Source organism: Strongylocentrotus purpuratus, unplaced genomic scaffold (assembly GCF_000002235.5).
Source record: "Strongylocentrotus purpuratus isolate Spur 01 unplaced genomic scaffold, Spur_5.0 spur5_scaffold_9, whole genome shotgun sequence".
Taxonomy (NCBI): Eukaryota; Metazoa; Echinodermata; class Echinoidea; order Camarodonta; family Strongylocentrotidae; genus Strongylocentrotus; species Strongylocentrotus purpuratus.
Genome location: NW_022145615.1, coordinates 33,113,168 through 33,132,973, shown reverse-complemented (window position 1 = coordinate 33,132,973; position 19,806 = coordinate 33,113,168). Strand labels below are relative to the sequence as shown.

Below are 19,806 nucleotides of genomic sequence, written 5' to 3'. Positions count from 1 at the left end.
CTTGGGAATATCATTGAAAAATGTAACTTCCTCTAAGATATTATATGATAAAAACTTATCAAATAATCTTGTACTCGATGGCAACATTTTAGTACCTTGACTGGAGCATTTGTAATAGCTTCAAAGGATTTAATTTTGAAAATCTGTTTTACCGGAAGTGTTAGTTGAAAAAGAAAGCAACCAGTCCATGATACCGAGATTTGTTTAGCATTGTGGTTCCTCTTGATTGGAGATGTAAAAGGGAGCTTGTATCTGTAGGCTGGCTGATGTTGCATATGAAGCATAATTTTGCAGGTAATTCAGGCTCTGCTGCTTAGAATTGGAATTTAGAGTTTTGTTTTAAAATAAAAAAAAATCAATCAATAAATACTAGTGTATTTTTTCAATTTTTCTACAACTTGTGTATTTCTGATTATGTCAATTACTTTGATTGCAAAATAGATAAAGTAGAAGAATAGAAACATTCTTTAAAAAATATTGAGACAAAAGCAGTTTTAGTTAGAAAAGATGATAACAAATTTATTTGTTTGATTTGGAGAAAAATTCTAGTTATCCTTTTGGTATTTTTTTAGAATTTGTAGGATGGGTATTACATTGCTTACAAGGTTTATGAAAACTGTACTTAATTATGTCTTTTCTTTTTTAATGATTGCTGTATGGGCATTGCAAAGACAGGCACTGAATACATACTGATAAGATTTATTTTTTATAAATGTAATGCTTCCTGGGAGAAATTTCAATTATTTAAAGATATTTGTGGCTTACACCCAGTAAATACCCTTACAAAAAAGTTGTATAGAATTCTATAGAACGCTTTATAGAGTTCTATAGAACTCTACAACATTCCAGATTCTATATAGAACTTTTAAGGATTCTCTATAGAAAGCGGTTTCCTCTATAGAATTCTATAGAATAATTTTTCTATAGATTTAGATTTCTATAGACAAGTTAATTCTCTATAGAATTTTTAAGGTTGTCTATAGAAATCAGTTTCCTCTATACAATTCTTTAGAATAAGTTTTCTATAGATTTAAATTTCTATAGAAAATTTAATATAAAAAATGGCGTCCCCACTTCTCTATAGAATTTTTAAGGATGTCTATAGAAACTTTTTTCTCTATACAATTCTATAGAATAATTTTCCTATAGATCTAAATTTTTATAGAATTCTATAGAATTTTTTTCTATATGAAAATATGTATCTCATGCATATTCATGATAATTTGCATGTTTTCACAGAAAATGAAATTATCATGATCTGTCAAGCAAATGTGACAATTAACATCAATTTTGTGATTTATATTTTCTTAGTCAATTATTGTCAAATTTATGTCCGATTTTTTTAAACATGTAACTTAAGATGTAAAATAGATATATTAATATATGTAATTTACTAACCAGTAAAAACATGTATAATTTTGTATATATGTATGTAAGATCTCCGCACTACTTAATTAACAATATGTACTCAACTGTATTTTGCTTCAAATGATCTTTGTGATGGAGCAATTGCAGGAGTCTATATAAATATGGTTTAGTCGGTGGCCAGATGTCATGCAATATTGATTATTAATTATCAATTGATTGCTGGTCGCTACTGAATAATAAACTGGTTTTTAACTGGTAAAAAATGGTCTATAGAATTATTTACAAAATAACTTCTATAGAATTCTATAAAACAAATTCTAACAAATTCTATAGAATTTCTATAGGCCATTCTATAGAACGTTTTATAGAGATTCTATAGAGGTCCGTTATAGATTTCGATAGAATTCGTATAGAAAAGTGGCCCACTTTTCTATAGAATCTCTATAAAACATTTCTATAGAATTGTGTATAGAAATTCTATACATATGGCTCCGTTTAGTCTCATTTCACAACGCCCCCTATCGTCAGAGCATGGTCAGATTCAGCAGCCTAACATGTTAGCCTATGGACGTTTTAAAAAAAAAATCGTTAAAAATTCATTTTTTGTTTAAACGAAAAGCACATCCACCCCGACGTACGTTATGACTAGCTCTTTCATTGGAGCACTCATGTCTCATTGACTTTTGAAAGTTCACCCACCGTAATTTTTCAAAATAGGTTGCAAGCTCGTCATTGCCTATAATACACATGTGAAACAAGTCTAACTTTGGACTCAGTTTACCAAGCGATTTGAAGATTATAGGTCGAGCACACGAAACATAAAAAGCATGAATTATCATAGATCACTTCTGCCTATTTCATTATGTCCATTTCATCCAACCCCCCACCGTAATTTTTCCATTTAGTAAAAGCAAACATTTTGCCGAGTTTAGCAAAAACATGAATAATCATGAACGGTCAGACAATACAGCCTCTCAGTACGTAACGTATAGTGAATGGGAATGGGCGATGATCCGTTCAGGAGGTAGAGGTCAGTGATTTGTGCTGGCAATGTTCACGCGAGCGAAAATGAGACAATCTGAGCAATATGGATTTTTTTTTTTATAGAATTCTATAGAACTTTTTATCGATTGATCGATCTGTAAGTGAAAAACAAGTCAGAAAAAGTCTTGGAAGATCTTCAAGTCCCGATGGTTACCAGCTGGTTATCCAACTTGTTACCGTTAGGTGTAGACTAGACCTTACTCCTGTTATTTTAGATGTTACAAAATACAGTAGCTAGATCTAAATTCTAGGTCCAGATCTAGGACTAGTCCTGTAGCCTACAAAGGCAGTAGAGACTAGGTCTACATCTAGCCTAGATCTATCGTGTAGAATAAATTTACATCTTACTTGGGTCTAACACTTTAGAGTCCAAATTTCTTCCATGAAGTATTATAAAACGTTAAACAATGATCCAGTTGAATTTTATTATCAACAAAAACAAGACAAGGTCAAAGACTACCCATACTTAGACCGAAAACTTTAGTGTCCGATATCGACGGTTGTTCCGTTGATTGTTATCAACTGCAAGGATCAATTCGATTAATAAATGTGTACCTGTCCTAATGGCTAACCGAATACTTAACGTCGGTAGACATTTACAGTTAAACCTGCATGAATTTATACGAATGGGACTGAAGTACATGAACCGGTGCAATTCGTCCACCTGTATCCCAGTTGGGGAGTGACATGAGGTGATATTTATTCAAAATATAATTCGACTAAACAAAAAGTTCTTTGCCACAAAATGAGAGGGATACTTTCCTTCTTCCAAAATAATAGAGTTTTCATCAACAATATTAACAATTTTGAAGAAATATGAAATTTACTTACTTTTCCAGGACCCCTCTCGCAGTATTTTAGCGACGCCATTTCGTAGTTGATTGACCCGAAATTGACTAGCCTTGATTACAGAGCCCTTAACATTGATGAAAAATATAAGGGAAAAAGAAGAAGGAGAAGAAGAAGGAGGAGGAGGAGGAGGAGGAGGAGGAAGAAGAGGAAAATAATTATGAATATGTAAAATTTCTAGAACGTACAAAAACACAATAATCTAAAAAATTAAAAAGAAAGAACCTGGCAGAGAAAAGAAAAGTGTTCTATATTCAATCATATGACATGTCATTCGCTTCTTTCCCCTGAATCTCAAGTGATAGGTAGTCCTTTAATTTCCTCTTAAAATGAGCAAAGTCCTCTATTTCATTCATATCATTAAGAAGAGAATTCCACTGATTTTTGGCAATGTACTAAAAACGAATTTCTAATACTACCTACCTTTTCTGGTATTAAGTTAAGGTTGAATCGGCTATTTCTTGTATTATTTTTTAATTATTTATTTCTAATCTTTTGTCAGGGTAGCCCATTCACCAATACGTAATGGTCTTCTATGGGTCCCTGAATAATTAAAAACATACTTATTGACATCGAAAAGCATAACGTTTATAAAGAGCAGTTAAAATAAAATTCGACAGTACATTTTTAGAAAGATATAACACAGCAATAATAGACGTGGCACAAACGAATACTCTTTAGCAAAATTATCATATATCAGTAACCTAGTTCAACTGTAATGCCAATAGGAAAATATTGATAAGTCACAATTATGTGACTAATATGCACGTAGTGTATGTTCGGCTCAGCTGTTCACAAATTACAACTTTATTTAAACTATCTCTTATATGAATTGACAGAGGAAGCCATTCTCATCGAATTATCTAGCGTATTTCATTCAAATATAGAAGAAACAATTGAGCTACACTCAGGGATTGATCCAGAGGGGGGGGGGCACAGGGGGCACGTGCCCCCCCCGGCCCCCCCCCCAAAAAAAAATAAGTGCGCACTACCCCCCCCCCCCCCCCGCTCCCCCCCCCCTGATCGAATTTGCGACCGGCGCGATTTTCAAATTTTCGGGAGCGAAACAAAGAAAAATGTCCTCTTACCCCCCGTGTGCCCCCCCCCCCCCGTGTGCCCTCCGGGAAGAAATTCCTGGATCCGCCTCTGACACTTATATAACAATCAGTGTGAAATCTGGGCACACGTAAACATCCACTGTTTATAAGCCTTGTATGATGCTCATGTACAATCATTAGGATTGATTAAAGGTACTATGTCCCTTTTGCAGCCAACCTCAAATGCTGTAGAACTTTGCAGGAATTATGAATATGTCATGTATGTCCTATCTGTGAAATTTAAACGTTTGCAGTGTCCTCATATTCAAATTATGCAAGGAAACCTGTTTACTTGCTAGAGTTAACTGTCAGACACTATTGAGTGAGTGACTGGCTTTTTTTTCTTCTTTGGAAATAACATACATGAAAAGAGTTTTAAAGGGTACATGAGCATTTGTCTACATCAATAACCCACTTCTTGTGATGGCCAAGATTAAACTGATTGAATCTTTGCGCAGCATAAAACGTATGACCATTTGGTACAATTGTCTGAAAATCAAGACTATTACTTTTGGGCTCTATAGCCCTAAAGTCGATTTGACAACTAATAGTCGTTATTTTCCCACTTGAAGACATTTTCAGGCCCCAACTTTTTTGGGGAAGTTCTAAATTAGTATTATCTTTCAAATGCAGTTGGAATTTAACTTTTTCATTTTTTGGGCCTGCAAATGGGACATAGTACCTTTAAGCCTACCTGAAGGTAAGAAGGGGCTGAGTTATTATAATCATGTAAGTTAATAACAAGATCGAAGTTGGATCGGATATAATTATTCGACCTAGTATGATATATTTTATGCACGTGATGCAATACGAGTTGTTTTTATCTGATCCCGTTGTTGATGGTGACTATAAGACGGAGGAAGTATTAAACGGTGCGTTTGAAGGAGAGCATACTGTTTAATATAGACCTGATAGCAGAAACCGTCTACTCAGTTCAGGTAATACATGTCATGTATTTATATGGACTTGTATACGGCATTGAAGGAAGGGCCTGGAAGAAACTGTTAGAAGTGGTAAAGAGGAGTGGATTAACGTGGAATAGGTCATGTTTTTAGAAGTGAAGATGATGAACATGTGAAAAGAGTGTATTTATATCTGGAAGTGGATGGCATGAGGGAAAGGTAGACTAAAGATTGTATAGAAAGATATATGGTGAAGAAAAAAGCAGTAAGGTTGGTCGAAATGATCGAGGAGAATGCTTGAGACAAGAAGAAGTGGAGGGTGGGCGTGAAAGTCAGAAATCCCTCGTTTTCAAGAGGGAAAATGCTGACTTTAATAAACGATGATGTTAATGCATATACGTACGATGCAAGGATGCAATAGATACGAGTGAACTTAACAATGGATGCACTCAGGGGGCATGAGCACTACATTTAGATAAATGGTAAATTGCCCTATATAATTTGAAGACGTCTAAATTGCATGTTTTGTCATATATCCCTTTCTGAGAATCCGCACTTGAGATTCGATGGATAAAACTAATTTTAACAGCTTTTTTTGTCTGAGAGTTGACCGTACTTGGCCTCTATAGACAGCTAAAGATGTGCCAATAGAACGTATAATTCGATTGTGGAAAGAGAATGAAAGAGCAAGTTCTTTTTTCTTATAATTAACCTGAGATTTGCCCTGACTCGGCTGGAAATAAAATCGTTCATTTTTAAGAAAAAATATAAATGTTGTAGAATTATTTTTCTAATGATATCCATGTTTAATAATATAGGTACGGACTGTAAATGGAGCTGGTTCTAGTAACTGGTCAGAACAAGAGGCGGCGCTCCCGGGGGGGGGGGGGGGCGGGGGGGGGGCACAGTGCCCCCACTTTTTCAAGTATCCCAAAAGTGTCCCTTTTACTTTGACAAGTGCCTCTAATAATTTGTAAAAGTGCCCCTTCCCCTTTCCATCTCTAATAAGTGTCCCTTTTATTTTGACACGTACCCCTTTTCCTTTGACAAGTTCCCATTTTTCCTTTGCAATAAGTGTTAATTTTTCCATTGTCATAAGTGTCTTTTTTAATCTCTAATAAGTTCTCCTTTTCAGGTACGGGAAGAACCCCTTTTCAGTTTTGATAAGCGCCCATTCACCTCTGATAATTGCCTTATTCAAATCTGAGAGGTTCCCCTTTTCCTTTGTAAAAAGTGCCCCTTCCCCTTTTAATAACTACCCCCTTTTAACTCGGATATGCGCACCTTATATCTTTACATGTGCCCCTTTCCTTTTTAATAAGTGCCCATTTTCCTTATGAAAAGTGCCCTTTTAAAAAAAAGATCCCCTTTACAATCTCATAAATGCCCCTTTTCATCTTTTGTAAATGACCCTATTCAATTCTGATAGATACTCGTTTTACTTTGACAAGGGCCCCTTCTCCTCCTAATTAGTGCTCTTTTCCTTTTTATAAGTGCCACTTCCCCTTGTCATAATTACCCCCTTTTCATCTGTAATAAGTGCCCCGTTTATTTAAACATGTGCCTCTTTTTCCTTGTTAACAAGACCAACTTCCCCATTTTCATAAAAGCCCCCTTTCACCTCCGATAAATGCCCCTATTAAAATCTGAACGGTACCCCTTTTTTCAACAAATGCACGTTTCCCTTTATCCTTAATGCCCCTTTTTCATTTTCATAAGTGCCTCTTTTCATGTATGGTCAGTTACCCTTTTCAGATGCGATAAGTGCCCCTTTTCAGATGCGATAAGTGCCCCTTTTCACCTCTGATAATTACTCTTTAACAATGATATGTGCCCCTTTTCCCTTTCTTGTAAGGAACCTATCCCCTTTTTGATAAATGTCCCTTTCACTTCTTATAAATGCCTCTATCAAAATCTGACGGTTGCCTCTTTTCCGTCGACAAATGCTCAATTCCCATTCTCATAAAATCCCTTTTCATCCCTGGTGCCTCTTTCTTTAGGTGTAAGAAGTGACCCATTTCACCTCTGATAATTCGCCTTTGTACTTTGACACGTGCTCCATTTCTTTTCTAATAAGTGTCTTAACCCTTTCGATAAGTGTCCCCTTTTCCTTTCATCATTGAACGTGCCCCTTATTTCAAGCGACTAAGAGCAATTTCCCCCAAAGCTCGCTCGTAGTTATAAATGTTATAATTATGTAACTTATCGAGACCGTAGAAATACTGGCTGGGTTCCAGCGGGGTGCTAGTCTGATCCCGGTGTTCTTAACAGAGGAGAGGAGCTAATAGGTGACGCAGTTAGCTTTAAAAAAACTCTCATAACCCTATGACGAGAATATGACAAGGCGGGTCGGGTCGCCTTCAAATAAACCCCGTCCTGCACCGGGCAGCAGCGATGCAGTACCTGTAGTTGGCGGAGGATCCAAATCCTGGACAACGGTGGCTATGGGGGAGCAGAGGGCAGGTCGGCATCAATGCTTCTGGCTTCTGTACTGCGATGGAAGGATCTGGCCGCCCACAATTATTAATTGGTCACGTTTGTCATCATGAGAGTACAAAATCAACAAATCAAGTGGGTATCGGAAGGTGGAACCCGCAGGCCAGAAGATACGTCAAAAGCTACTGCGGAAGAGAGAGGTACTGCTCGCAGTACGCCTGCGGGTGATGACGGATCAGGATCAAAACCTCTTGTAGGAAGTTCTTTTCTTGAAGGTCCCATGATGGAAAGGAACAGCACCCCTCTAAGGAAACCAATCAATGTAGCCACGTGGAATGTGCGTGGTATGTCAGATGGGAAGGTGGAAATGGTGGAAATGGTGGAGAAGGAGATGGCTATAAATGATATTAAAGTTTTGGAAATATCTGAATCATGGTGGCTTGGACAAGGCAGATTTACATCAGACGAAGGAAATACAATCATCTTTTCAGGGAAAGAAAGAGGAAGGAAGCGAAGGGGTGTGGGATTCATCATAGAGAAGGCTACAGCTAAATGTGTCTTGGGATACAACCCGATCAACGAGAGGATTATGACTGTGAGATTACAAGGGCATCCTATCAATATCTCCATAATCCAGGTATATGCACCAACAGCAGATGCACCGGAGGAAGATATCATTGATTTCTATGAGATGGTACAAGATGTCGTAGACAGCATTCCTAAGAAAGATTTCCTCATGATATTGGGTGACTGGAATGCCAAGATTGGTAAAACGAGGGAAAAATCTGAGTTCATTGGCAATTATGGTCTTGGCAGCAGAAATGAAAGAGGAGATCGAGTGGAAGAATTTTGTGTAGCAGACAGCTTCATCATTGGCAACACGTGGTTTGAGCATCATCCCAGAAGACTGTGGACGTGGATGAGTCCGGGAGATAGAGCCAGAAACCAGATAGACTACATCATGGTCAAGAAGAGGTGGCGAACTTCACTACAGAACGTCAAGACAAGACCAGGTGCTGACTGTGGCAGCGATCATCAGCTGCTTGTGGCTAAACTGAGACTAAGACTGAAAGCTAAGAAATGTGATTCAGCTCCCACAAGGTATGATGTGGAAATTATCCCTTCGCAATTCTCAGTGGAAGTGAAGAATAAGTTTGAGCTGCTGTTGAGAAACGATGAAGCAGAGCAAACACCAAATGAGCTGTGGGAAGACATGAAAGAAACAGTTGAAAATGCAGCAAAGAACCACATCCCAAACAAAAGGAAGCGGAAACAACCATGGATCTCAAATCAGACTTTTGACATTGCTGATGACAGGAAGAGGGCAAAAGCAAAACGCAATAGAGGAGAATGGACGAGACTCAATAAGGCGGTTACAAGTAGTGTGAAGGAGGACAAAAGGAAATACATCAAGGGGAAGTGTGAAGACCTAGAGTGTCACAAGAACAACTCTAAGGCAGCATTTGCAATTGTGAAAGAAATCACAAAGAAAAGAATCCCAAGACTGGATGTAATTAATGATGAAAATGGCAAAACACTGACGGAGAATGAAGACACCAAGGAAAGATGGGCGCAGTAAAGTACCAAGCTGTTTGCTGCACAGGAACAAGTTGACACTCAGTGGGAGGAAAGCGATGAAATGGAGCCCCCTCCATTAAGATCAGAAGTGGAGCTTGCAATGAAACAACTGAAGGATGGCAAGTCCCCTGGCTTTGACAACTTGACTTCCGAGATGTGGAGGGCGACAGGTGAAGAAGGTACCGACCTGATGTGGCGTCTCTTTTGCAATATCTGGAATAGTAGGGAGTGGCCCAAGGACTGGTGTAGAGCTGTTTTTATACCATTGCCAAAGAAGGGAGATCTGAAAGAATGTGCAAATCACCGAACGATCAGCTTGATTTTTCATGCAAGCAAAATACTTCTGAAGGTGATTAGCAGAAGAATGAAAATCAAACTGCAAGCCGAGATCTCAGATTAGCAAGCAGGGTTCCGTGAAGGTAGAGGGACAAGAGAACAGATTGTCAACATTCGAAACATATTAGAGAAAAGCAGAGAACACAAACATCCCCTTTATTTGTGCTTTATAGACTAAAGCAAAGCATTTGACTGTGTGAGCCACTCTCATTTGTGGAATACAATGGCAAAGATGGGGTTCCCAAGTCACATCATCGAATTGATCAAAAACCTCTATCATGACCAAGAAGCAACAGTGAGAACCAGTAACGGCAATACTGAATGGTTTGGAATTGGCAGGGGAGTACGTCAAGGCTGTATACTGTCTCCTAACCTTTTTAATATTTACTCTGAGGACATTATGAGAAATGCTCTGGAAGGATTCAAGGGGGAGTTAAGTTTGGAGGTAAAAAGATCACGAACTCAAGGTATGCTGATGACACCACTCTCGTTTGCGGCAGCAGAGAGGAGCTGATTGATTTATTGAATCGTATCAAACAGGCAAGTGAAGAGAAAGACCTTCTTCTAAACACCAAAAAGACAAAAATAATGGTTGTCGATAGAGATTATGATAACACTGACTTCACCATAGCTGGGAATAAGATTGAAGTAGTAAATCGGTTTGAGTACTTGGGTTCAATTATCAATAACAAAGGAGAGAGCACCACAGATATCAGAAGAAGGATGGCAATGGCAAGATCAACAGTACAGAATATGTCCCACATCTGGAAGAGCCGAGGCGTATCTCTCAGTCTGAAGGTTCGTCTGCTTCAAGCAACTTCTTTCTCTATTGCTACTTACGGAAGTGAGTCCCGGGCCGTGACAAAGAATAACAGAAAGAGAGTTGATGCCTTTGAAATGTGGTGCTACAGGAAGCTGTTGCAGGTGTCATGGAAAGATAAAAAGAGCAATGTGTGTGTCCTGGAAAGATTGGAACAGACTTGACCATCAGAAGGTGAATCATGGAACGAAAACTTAACTATTTTGGGCACATTGTTAGGAGATCTGAAGGTATTGAGAAGCAAATACTGTAAGGAGCAGTCGAAGGAAAACGGGGTGGAGGTCGTCTACCAATATCTTGGACTGATGATATTAAGAAAGTGTCTGGACAAGGAATGAAAGGTGCAACACAAATGGCAGGTGAAATAGTTGCATGGCGTGCTCTCGTGAAGGCCACAGCAGCGCTTTACAGCGCCACCTGAAGTTGATGATGATGATCAAAGGTCTTGTCAGTCTTCCGTTATGAGAATGTGCGTATAACCCCATCAGGATTGGGTTTTTCCTCTTTATAAGATGTATTTTTTTGCACTGCGACCTCACAAATCTTAAAATTTGTCCTCGCTCGCCAATGAAGTTTCAGACTATCACAACCAACTGCAAAGTATTTTGTTGTGCCTCTAATTTGAGGCGATTCTTTACATTCAAACATCAAAACAAATTTGTGAGAACAAATACAATTGACGCACAATGTTTTAAATAGAAATCACATATTTTTTCTCAACTATACAATATTCTGCTACTTTTCATCTAAAGTGCTTGTAACAGTTTCTTTGGCAACCTCTGGTCAGGCTGTTTAAACTCCTGATTTACAACCATTTTGTTTTTGATTTCTCTTTCAAAAACGTATCTTAGTTTGAAACGGTTTTCATTAAATCCATACTTATTCCGGATGACTAACATTTTGTATATACACCAGAATGCGATCGTTGTTACAACGTGTATCTCTGTGTCAATATTAATCTTAAGTAAACAAGAGATATCCATGTCAAAATCAATATTAAAAGTGTACATGTTTGATATAATCAAAGAAATTCTTATTCTGTTTGAATTTGATAAACGCATGCACTATGTCCTTTATGACATGGCCCTGGAAACAGTATCTGTCGTCTGCTAATCCCCATTTGTAAAGATTGTTTCTAACAGGTAGTATATTGTACAGCAATTTAAAATTGAACTCACTTATTCGATGTCCCTTTGTATATGTTCAATTCCTTTTGAACACGGAAAACCAGTCAACATTCTTTAAAGTATATTTCCCCCCAAAAGACAGCATCTGTTGTTGAATGTATGTTTAAAAGATATCAAGTTGTAGAAACGTTTGCTGCTTACGTCACTGATAAGTAAAGATACTCTTCCAAATTTAAAATAAGGAATTTCTAGAGAGTGAGTATAATATACTGGTTCAGTTTCTTTCTTTGTAAGATCACTGAACCATATCTTTGTAATAGCTTTCTTCAATTTACTAGTATAATCGAATAAAAGATTTTGCTTGCTTTTTTTCTCAAGGCGTACTGACAGCTCTTTAATAGACAAAAAAATGTCTTTCTTTAAAGAGGTCCTTTAGATAAATTATTCCACAACCAAACCAATCTGCATAAAACAAAGACTTCGTAATAAAAACAATATCCTTGTTATGCCATACCATTTGCTTATGAAAAAATGTATCTTGTACAGAATAATTTTCACTACAATTAAAACCTTTCACATAATTCCAGGCTTGTAATATTTCTAGATAGAAATCAGGGAGTTGCGATTTCTGGACATCAAATAATTTATGGTCATAGTTACAGTTTAACAGAAGGTTCACGCCACCGAGCCAATCTAACCAATAATTACACATATCTTTCCGTGGACCTTTACTGTCATCCAATAATCTACTAAGCCATCGTAAACGAAAACTCAGTATCTGTTTCTCAGTGTTAACCATACGTTACCCCTTTGGCTATAATCTTGAGTAAGCATGGACCCTTTTACCTTGTCGATTTTGGATTTCCAAATAAAATTGAAAACTAATTTATTCAATTTCTGCAAACACTTTGGTGGAATCATGTCTACCATCATTAAATGAACTTTTAGACTTAAAGCCAGTGTTTTAACAACAGTGATTTTTCCAAATATTGTGAGGTTTCTGCTCCTCCAGTTATCCAGAAGTTTCTGTAGTTTGGTCAATTTATTTTCCCAACTCAATTTCGTAGCATTATATAAGTCTGCAGAAAAAAAATATCCTAAGTACTGTACAGATTCTGTTGACCAACAAAGATCAAGGTCGGAGAGAGACCACCTTTTCTTGTCAATCTCCAATCCAGAAAAGAACAGTTTTATCTTTATTTAATTTCGGGCTCTCGATTTTTCCAAATAAGTCCAATTCATCTATTGTATGCCCTAAAGAATTTTTATTTCTAACAAAGAATAAGGTGTCGTCAGCATATTGTAAAAGTTTAAATATAGAGTGGCTCCCTTTAAAATCAAATTCCTGAATGAAATTATTTTCCCTAACTCTATTAGCCATGAATTCAGCTGCCAAAATGAACAGTAATGCTGAAAGAGGACAGCCTTGACGAATCCCTCTCTTGACTGGGAACGTTACTGATATACATCCATTTACAATGACTGAACTTGAAATGTTCGTGTAAAGAACCTCGACCCTTTTTCGAAACGACGGACCAAAGTTCAATTTCTCTAAACAGCTATTTACAAAAAGCATGTCAATAACATTGAATGCTTTAGTGAAATCTACCATCACATTTGCTTCATTTTTCTTCAACATATGCAGTAATGTCTTTTGTTAAACGAACATTATGAGCCGCTAGACGACCTTTAATATACCCAGTTTGGTTAGGGTCAATAATATGCTTCATAACTTTTTGTAACCTACGTGTTAAAACAGGTGCTATTATTTTGTAATCACAGTTCAGGAGTGTTGTAGGCCTCCAATTTTTCGGGGTCTCATTTCTTATACAATAATGTAATGAGTCCTTTCCTTTGAGTATTTGACATAGCTTCGTTAGCATAACACTCATTCAAGGCACCCACAAGAATGTGATTTAGGTCAACCCAAAACACCTGATAAAATGTTACAGGGAATCCATCGGAACCGGGTGCTTTATTTTTAGATTTAAGATAATGTAAGATTTGTTTATAAAATCGTTTCCATATAATTCATCAATTTATATCCTTATTTATTTGTTTAACTTCATAAATCAACTCACCGTATTGCAGTACTATTAGGATACGAATATCCCCGTAGGCAAAGTAAATAACAAACGAAGTAAACCCAAGAATAAAAGGCAAGAAACCTTGGATAACGAAAGGTTTATTGAAATCCATACAAACGCGGAATCGCCTCTATAAATTACACATACGCAATCCAACTCACAATACTGAAATTATAAGATATATCAAAATAAATTAACAAAATTAATTCTTTTATCTCGTAGATTAATTTTTTCTGAAAGAATAAAAGGCCAGTTCGAATACTAATGCGACTTGGAAAATCATCAAAGGGGTTATGGGAACAAAGACAAATCCCCCACTCACGAATATCATGACTCTAAATTATACTAAAATACATGATCCTAGTCTTCATGCAAACTCATTTGATTCATTTTTTTTATAAATTTCGGACCCGAACTCGCCAGCAAAATTAAACGCCCCAAAGCTCATTTCTCAGACTATCTTTCCAAAAAAAGTCAAGAGTCTTTCAGTCTTTCTTCTTAAACCCAACAAACCCCAATCAAATTATTACCATCATCCGATCTCTAAACAACTCAAAATCTCATGGTTGCGATATAATAAGTATGTCTCTCTTCAAAGAAATAATCTACCCACTTGCTATGCCTTTAACTCACATATTTAATCACTCGTTATCACAAGGTGTTTTCCCTGATTTTTTCTTACAGCTAAAGTCAATCAATTTTTAAAAAAGACGATCCCCATGAAATTAGCAATTATCGCCCCATTTCTTTTCTTCCAAGTATTTCAATAGTCTTAACAACACATCCTCCCTTCTTTCTTTTATCCTATTGACGACACAAATATATTCTTTTCCCATAGAGACCTTAACTCATTAAACAATATCTTAAATCATGAAATCGATGAAGTATCAAACTGGTTTAAGTACAATAAACTTTCTATCAATATAACAAAACAGACTAATTTCATGTATTTTAAACATCATTCTCATAATAGGGACCCACCAGTATATATTAAGATCGATGATATGACAATAGAAAGGAAGTCTAAGTCCACATTTTGGGGTGTAATTATACATGAAGCTTTGACATGGAATGAGCATCTACACCATGTTAAAATGAGCATTTCCAAAAGCTTTGGGATAATTTTCAGGTTAAAGTTTCTTCAACCCCATGCAACCTTATTCTTATTTTATAATACGCTAATACTCATAATTATGCATATCATATTGCAGCATCGTATGGGCTCATTGCGGTTCGACTTAAATCAATTCTATTTTAATTACAAAAGAGAGCTATTCGTATTTGTATAGGTTCGCATTTGTTTGCTCACACTGACACCCTATTCTTTAAACTTAGAACATTAAAATGTTTTGATTTGTATACTATTCAAGTAGCAGTTATTTTATTTCAAGTACATTAGTAAACAACTTCCACCATCCTTTGATAATTAGTTTCAATAGTTCTGTTTCTTCCTATCCCACTTGCATATATACAAATGTCCATCTAACTAACCCAAAATTATTAATAACGCACAAACCCATTAAACATTGTGGTCCGGATATTTGGAATAATTTTCCCGAATCTTGTTCAACCCTCTATTCCTTGAAAGCTACACTTAAACGAAAAATAATACGATCATATATGCCAAACGCTCTAAATTAGTATAATAACTTTGTCTGAAACCATGATTTATTATTCCTTTTACTCAACTGCCGTCTGCTGCCAGCACCAATTGCACTGCACCCACTTGATCACTATGTTTTACCAAGAGAGCTTGGTTGCTAAATCTTTTTTTCTTCATTTTTTCATGAGGCCGCCATCCATTTCCAGCCTAACCGCTCATGATGGCGGTCTCATGCGTTCTAAAATTTATCTCTTTAGTTCAATGAAAAATAAATTATATCCGTTATTCTTTTTTGTATGCATTGTATTATGGTTATTATATAATATTATTGGACATGATTTGCTATTTATGTAATACTTGTAAAAATGTAGAGCCTTGTATTTGTTATTAGAACGCAGAAATTCGATTATTCGAGTTATCGAATCAGCGCATTTGTGAGAGAATGCAACGTAAACAATATAGTTCAGGGTCAAAGTTGTTTACGCTTCTTCTTCTTCTTCTTCTTCTTCTTCTTCTTCTTACGCTAGCAAAGTGCAGAAAGGTCAAAAGAGAAACTATTAGTTAAGCGCATCGCGCGCGATACCGGTAAAGTGCGCGCATTCCAAGTTAGCATGCGCGGCACAACAACTGAATTCGCCTCACATACTCAACAAGTTCCACTGGGGTTGGATGTTTTTCTTTTAGTTCTCCCAGATTTTAGGAACAGGAATATTCACGTAGGAACAGGAATATACACGTAGGAACAGGAATATACACGTAGGCTAGACCTATACTTTTTAGGTGTCTACACTTGAACAATTTTATTACCAAGACAACTTTTACCGTGCTGGCTCGTCGAGGATGGTTTAGCCCACACTATCGCCTGGTATAACTCTGGAAGTGATTATTCTGGATACATAAAAAGTAAAGGGGATCTATAGATCTAGACTCTAGATCAAGTCTAGATCTAGGCCTACTCTACAAACTAAACCGGACTATCGCGCTCGATCAAGCCCGAACTTGACAGTGACAATGGGGAAGAAAAGAGGCGGGCAGACGACTAAACGCAAAGATCGCGAGACCAGAGCATCAACACGGAATGTTAGTGTTACCACAGGACCCAGCACGAGAGTGACAAGGCCTAGTAGGGCCTACTACTAGCTCTAGGCCTACTAGTAGTAGGAGAGGGAGATACACGTCAAGGTCAATGCCAAGGGAGTCGGTGTCGCAAGATCAGCCAGTGACCGGCCCAGGGACGGTGGAGCAGGTGCCTGCAGCCCAGGCAGCAACACCCAGTCAGTCGTCGGGACGACCCTCGGTCGTGACACAACCGGGTGAGTTTACGACAAACAACCGTCAGCTTGACATTACAGGCATTAGATCTAATGAAAGCATAAAGACCAATTCAGCCCTCGTCCCTACCGTATCGTTCCCTTCCATAGTACCAGGGCGGGATGGAAGTCTAAATCCAGACCTGGGGGATCATGTAGACTTAGATCTAGATCTAGATCTAGATCTAAACCCGAAACCAATCGATCCGATGCCGTCTCAATCTCAGTCCCCATCCCCATATCAACCTCAGTCTCAACAAGTCCCGATGCCATCTCCAATCGGACCAATGTCGCCCCAAACAGAAACCCTGGGTATCACGGCTCCCCACAATGTGAAAGAAAAAATATGGAAGGGAGAATACGTCGATTTTAACGGGTTAGGCCTACTACTAGGCAACCAGGGGATGACGGCTCGAGGGCAGGGATACGTTCCAATGGAACAGTGTCAATCGGGTTTTACTGTAGTTCAAACGGGACAACAACTCACGCTTAAACCAACAGTAACAGCAAGAAACAAGATCTACAACATTGAGGCGTGGACAAACGCCTTTTTGACATTTGCGAGTGTCTGTTTGCAGGCACATCCAAACTGCGCACAAGAGATCCTAAAATATTGCCACCTCATACGGTCGGCATCGAGCAAATACACGGGAGGCGATCACCAGCCAAACCGCATAAAGCAGATCTAGTAGATCTAGATAGTCTAGTAATACTACTGGGGATCAATATAACGAAGGAACATCAATGGCCAATAATAATAATGTTAACGTAAAGTCGGTACAAGATCATCAACTACACTGACTAGCTCCATCTCCCATTAAAGTAGAAAGACTAGTAGACTAGCAGAGTTAGAAAGATATCCCAATAAAAAGGCAGCGCAATTCTTAGTAACCGGTTTCACCCAAGGCTTCATATTGAATTACAACGGCCCTCGGTTGCCTGCCGATCTACCAAATTTGAAATCGGCAGATCAGAATAAGGTAGCGACAAAAAAGAGAATCGATATTAAAGGAAGTTACTTCGGGACGCTACGCAGGGCCATACAAGAAAAGACCCCTTCAAATTTGAGAGCAAGCCCAATTGGCTTAGTCCCGAAGAAGAACACAGGGGATTTCCGACTAATAAATCACTTATCCTATCCGAAAGGGTACTCGATTAACGATTTTATTGCCGATGACGCATGCAAAGTAGAATACAGTAGCTTTGATACTGCCGTAGATTTAGTTTCTAGGACGGGAATAGGGGCCGAGTTAGCAAAAGAAGACATAAAATCTGCATTCAGACTGCTACCCATATCAACCCAGGACTTTGAATTATTAGGAATAAGATTCGAAGGGAAGTATTACGTAGATAAGCGTTTACCAATGGGGATCCGATGCGCACCGGCATATTTCGAAAAATTCTCCTCATTTCTAGAATTCTGTGTGAGGGACAGGCTAGGAACAGATAGGATAGTTCACTACATGGACGATTTTTTAGCAGTAGGGTCGGCAAATGCAGGAGGTATTAAATGTTTAGGAATAATAACCAAATTTCGCTCAGTATGCAGTGAACTAGGTGTCCCTCTGGCTATGGAAAAATCGGAAGGGCCCTGTACAAAATTGACATAGACCTATCTAGGCCTGGAGATCGACACCAGCGTCATGCAAGTTCGGATACCTGACGGTAAGGTAGCAGCCTTGAAACAGAAAATCCGCAGGGCCTTAGAACAAAAGTCTTTGGATCTGAGGAATATTCAGTCGTTAATAGGATCCTTGAATTTTGTTTGCCGAGCCGTACGACCAGGTAGAGCGTTCCTAAGGAGGTTAATATAGATCTCCTGAAAACAGAAGACGGGTCAAAGGGTTCACGGCGTTTAACGGATAGAGCCCGTGCTGACCTCGAAGTTTGGTTGTCTTTTCTGGAACAATTTAACGGGGTTACAATCATTCAGCCTAGGCAGTGGTCAACTGACTCAGACTTGAACTTATTCACAGATGCAAGCGGAGGCATAGGATTTGGCGGTTACTTTCAGAACAAGTGGTTCAGTGGTGCGTGGCCTCAGCACGTGTTGAAGGAAGATTACTCCATCCCCCTTCCAAAGGTTATAGCGTGGAAGGTCGTAGTTTACATTAATAAAATTGAGAGTGCTCTTCCTCATCTCTCACATGAAGCAAATTAATGTAAGCTGATCATAAGTTTTCAAAAATCATGTATACAGTGTAAAAAAAAAAATAAAAAAAAAAATAAATAAAAAATAAACAAATAATAAACAAATAATAAGAAACCGATTATCGTGCTTACCAAATTATAGCACGGGCACAATATGATGCTCGTTTTAACCTTAAGTACAAACAAGTCGAATAGGGTGGACTATGAATAAACATATGATCGTGAAAAGAATTATGTACATGTATACTTCGCCGGAGAACTCTTTTGTTTTCACCACAGGTACTCGAGCCCAACGGTTGTGGCTATTGGGGGATAGCTTCGTCAGGAGAGCCGGCGAGAGGGCATCCTGGACAGGCAACCACAACCTGAGAGTAAATGCAAGCGAGGTTAAATGGTTTGGCAGAGGCGGCCTAACCCTACACGAATTTCCGAGAGCTCTCCAGGACTTACTAAGGTACAATACCCAGCTCCTACCATCATGATCATTCACGTGGGTTCGAACGACCTCGGCCGCTATGGAGCCAAGCAATATGCCCTCACCACAGCCCGGGAACTATTACCGGGGTGCCACATTTCTTTCTCAAGCATAATACCTCGTTTGTTCTACTATGGCTATGGCCGTACAGTGCACTCGCAATCAGCGATTGATAAGGTGAGGAAATCCCTGAACAAATATGGTAGAAGAAAGATCAGGCGCATGCACAATGCATCGTTCATCATGCACAACTTCATCGCGCAAGAACACCAATACTTCAACAGGGACGGGATACACCTGTCGGACAGTGGATGTGACATCTTGATACATAGTTTCGCAACGGCGGCTCGAATGGCTGGGTTAACTTAAAACTTGAAATCTCTGAGAAAACGCCGTTTAAATATAATGACTCCCTCAAAATAATGCACGTGAGTCTTGTGACTCAACGCTTTAACATTTAAGCTGAATATAAAGATCATTGCAAAGTGTATATACATGCACATGTAAATGGAACAAGGCAGAATCTGATTTGGACCATGATATGGCTCGTTGACGCTGCTATCATGGTTGTTTTGTTGTTGGTTTTGGTATGGCAGCTCGTCAAGTATACCTACATGTATATT

General features: G+C 38.3%; 1 protein-coding gene and 1 pseudogene across 1 annotated transcript; both read left to right on the top strand.

The window, feature by feature from the left end:
• The first annotated feature begins 7,805 nt into the window (after positions 1-7,805).
• Positions 7,806-9,275, top strand: LOC115920543 (craniofacial development protein 2-like). The gene has a single exon (XM_030976432.1). The coding sequence runs from the start codon at positions 7,806-7,808 to the stop codon at positions 9,273-9,275; it is 1,470 nt and encodes a 489-aa protein (XP_030832292.1).
• Positions 9,276-16,433: 7,158 nt separating this feature from the next.
• Positions 16,434-19,169, top strand: LOC115920542 (annotated as a pseudogene).
• Positions 19,170-19,806: the final 637 nt, after the last annotated feature.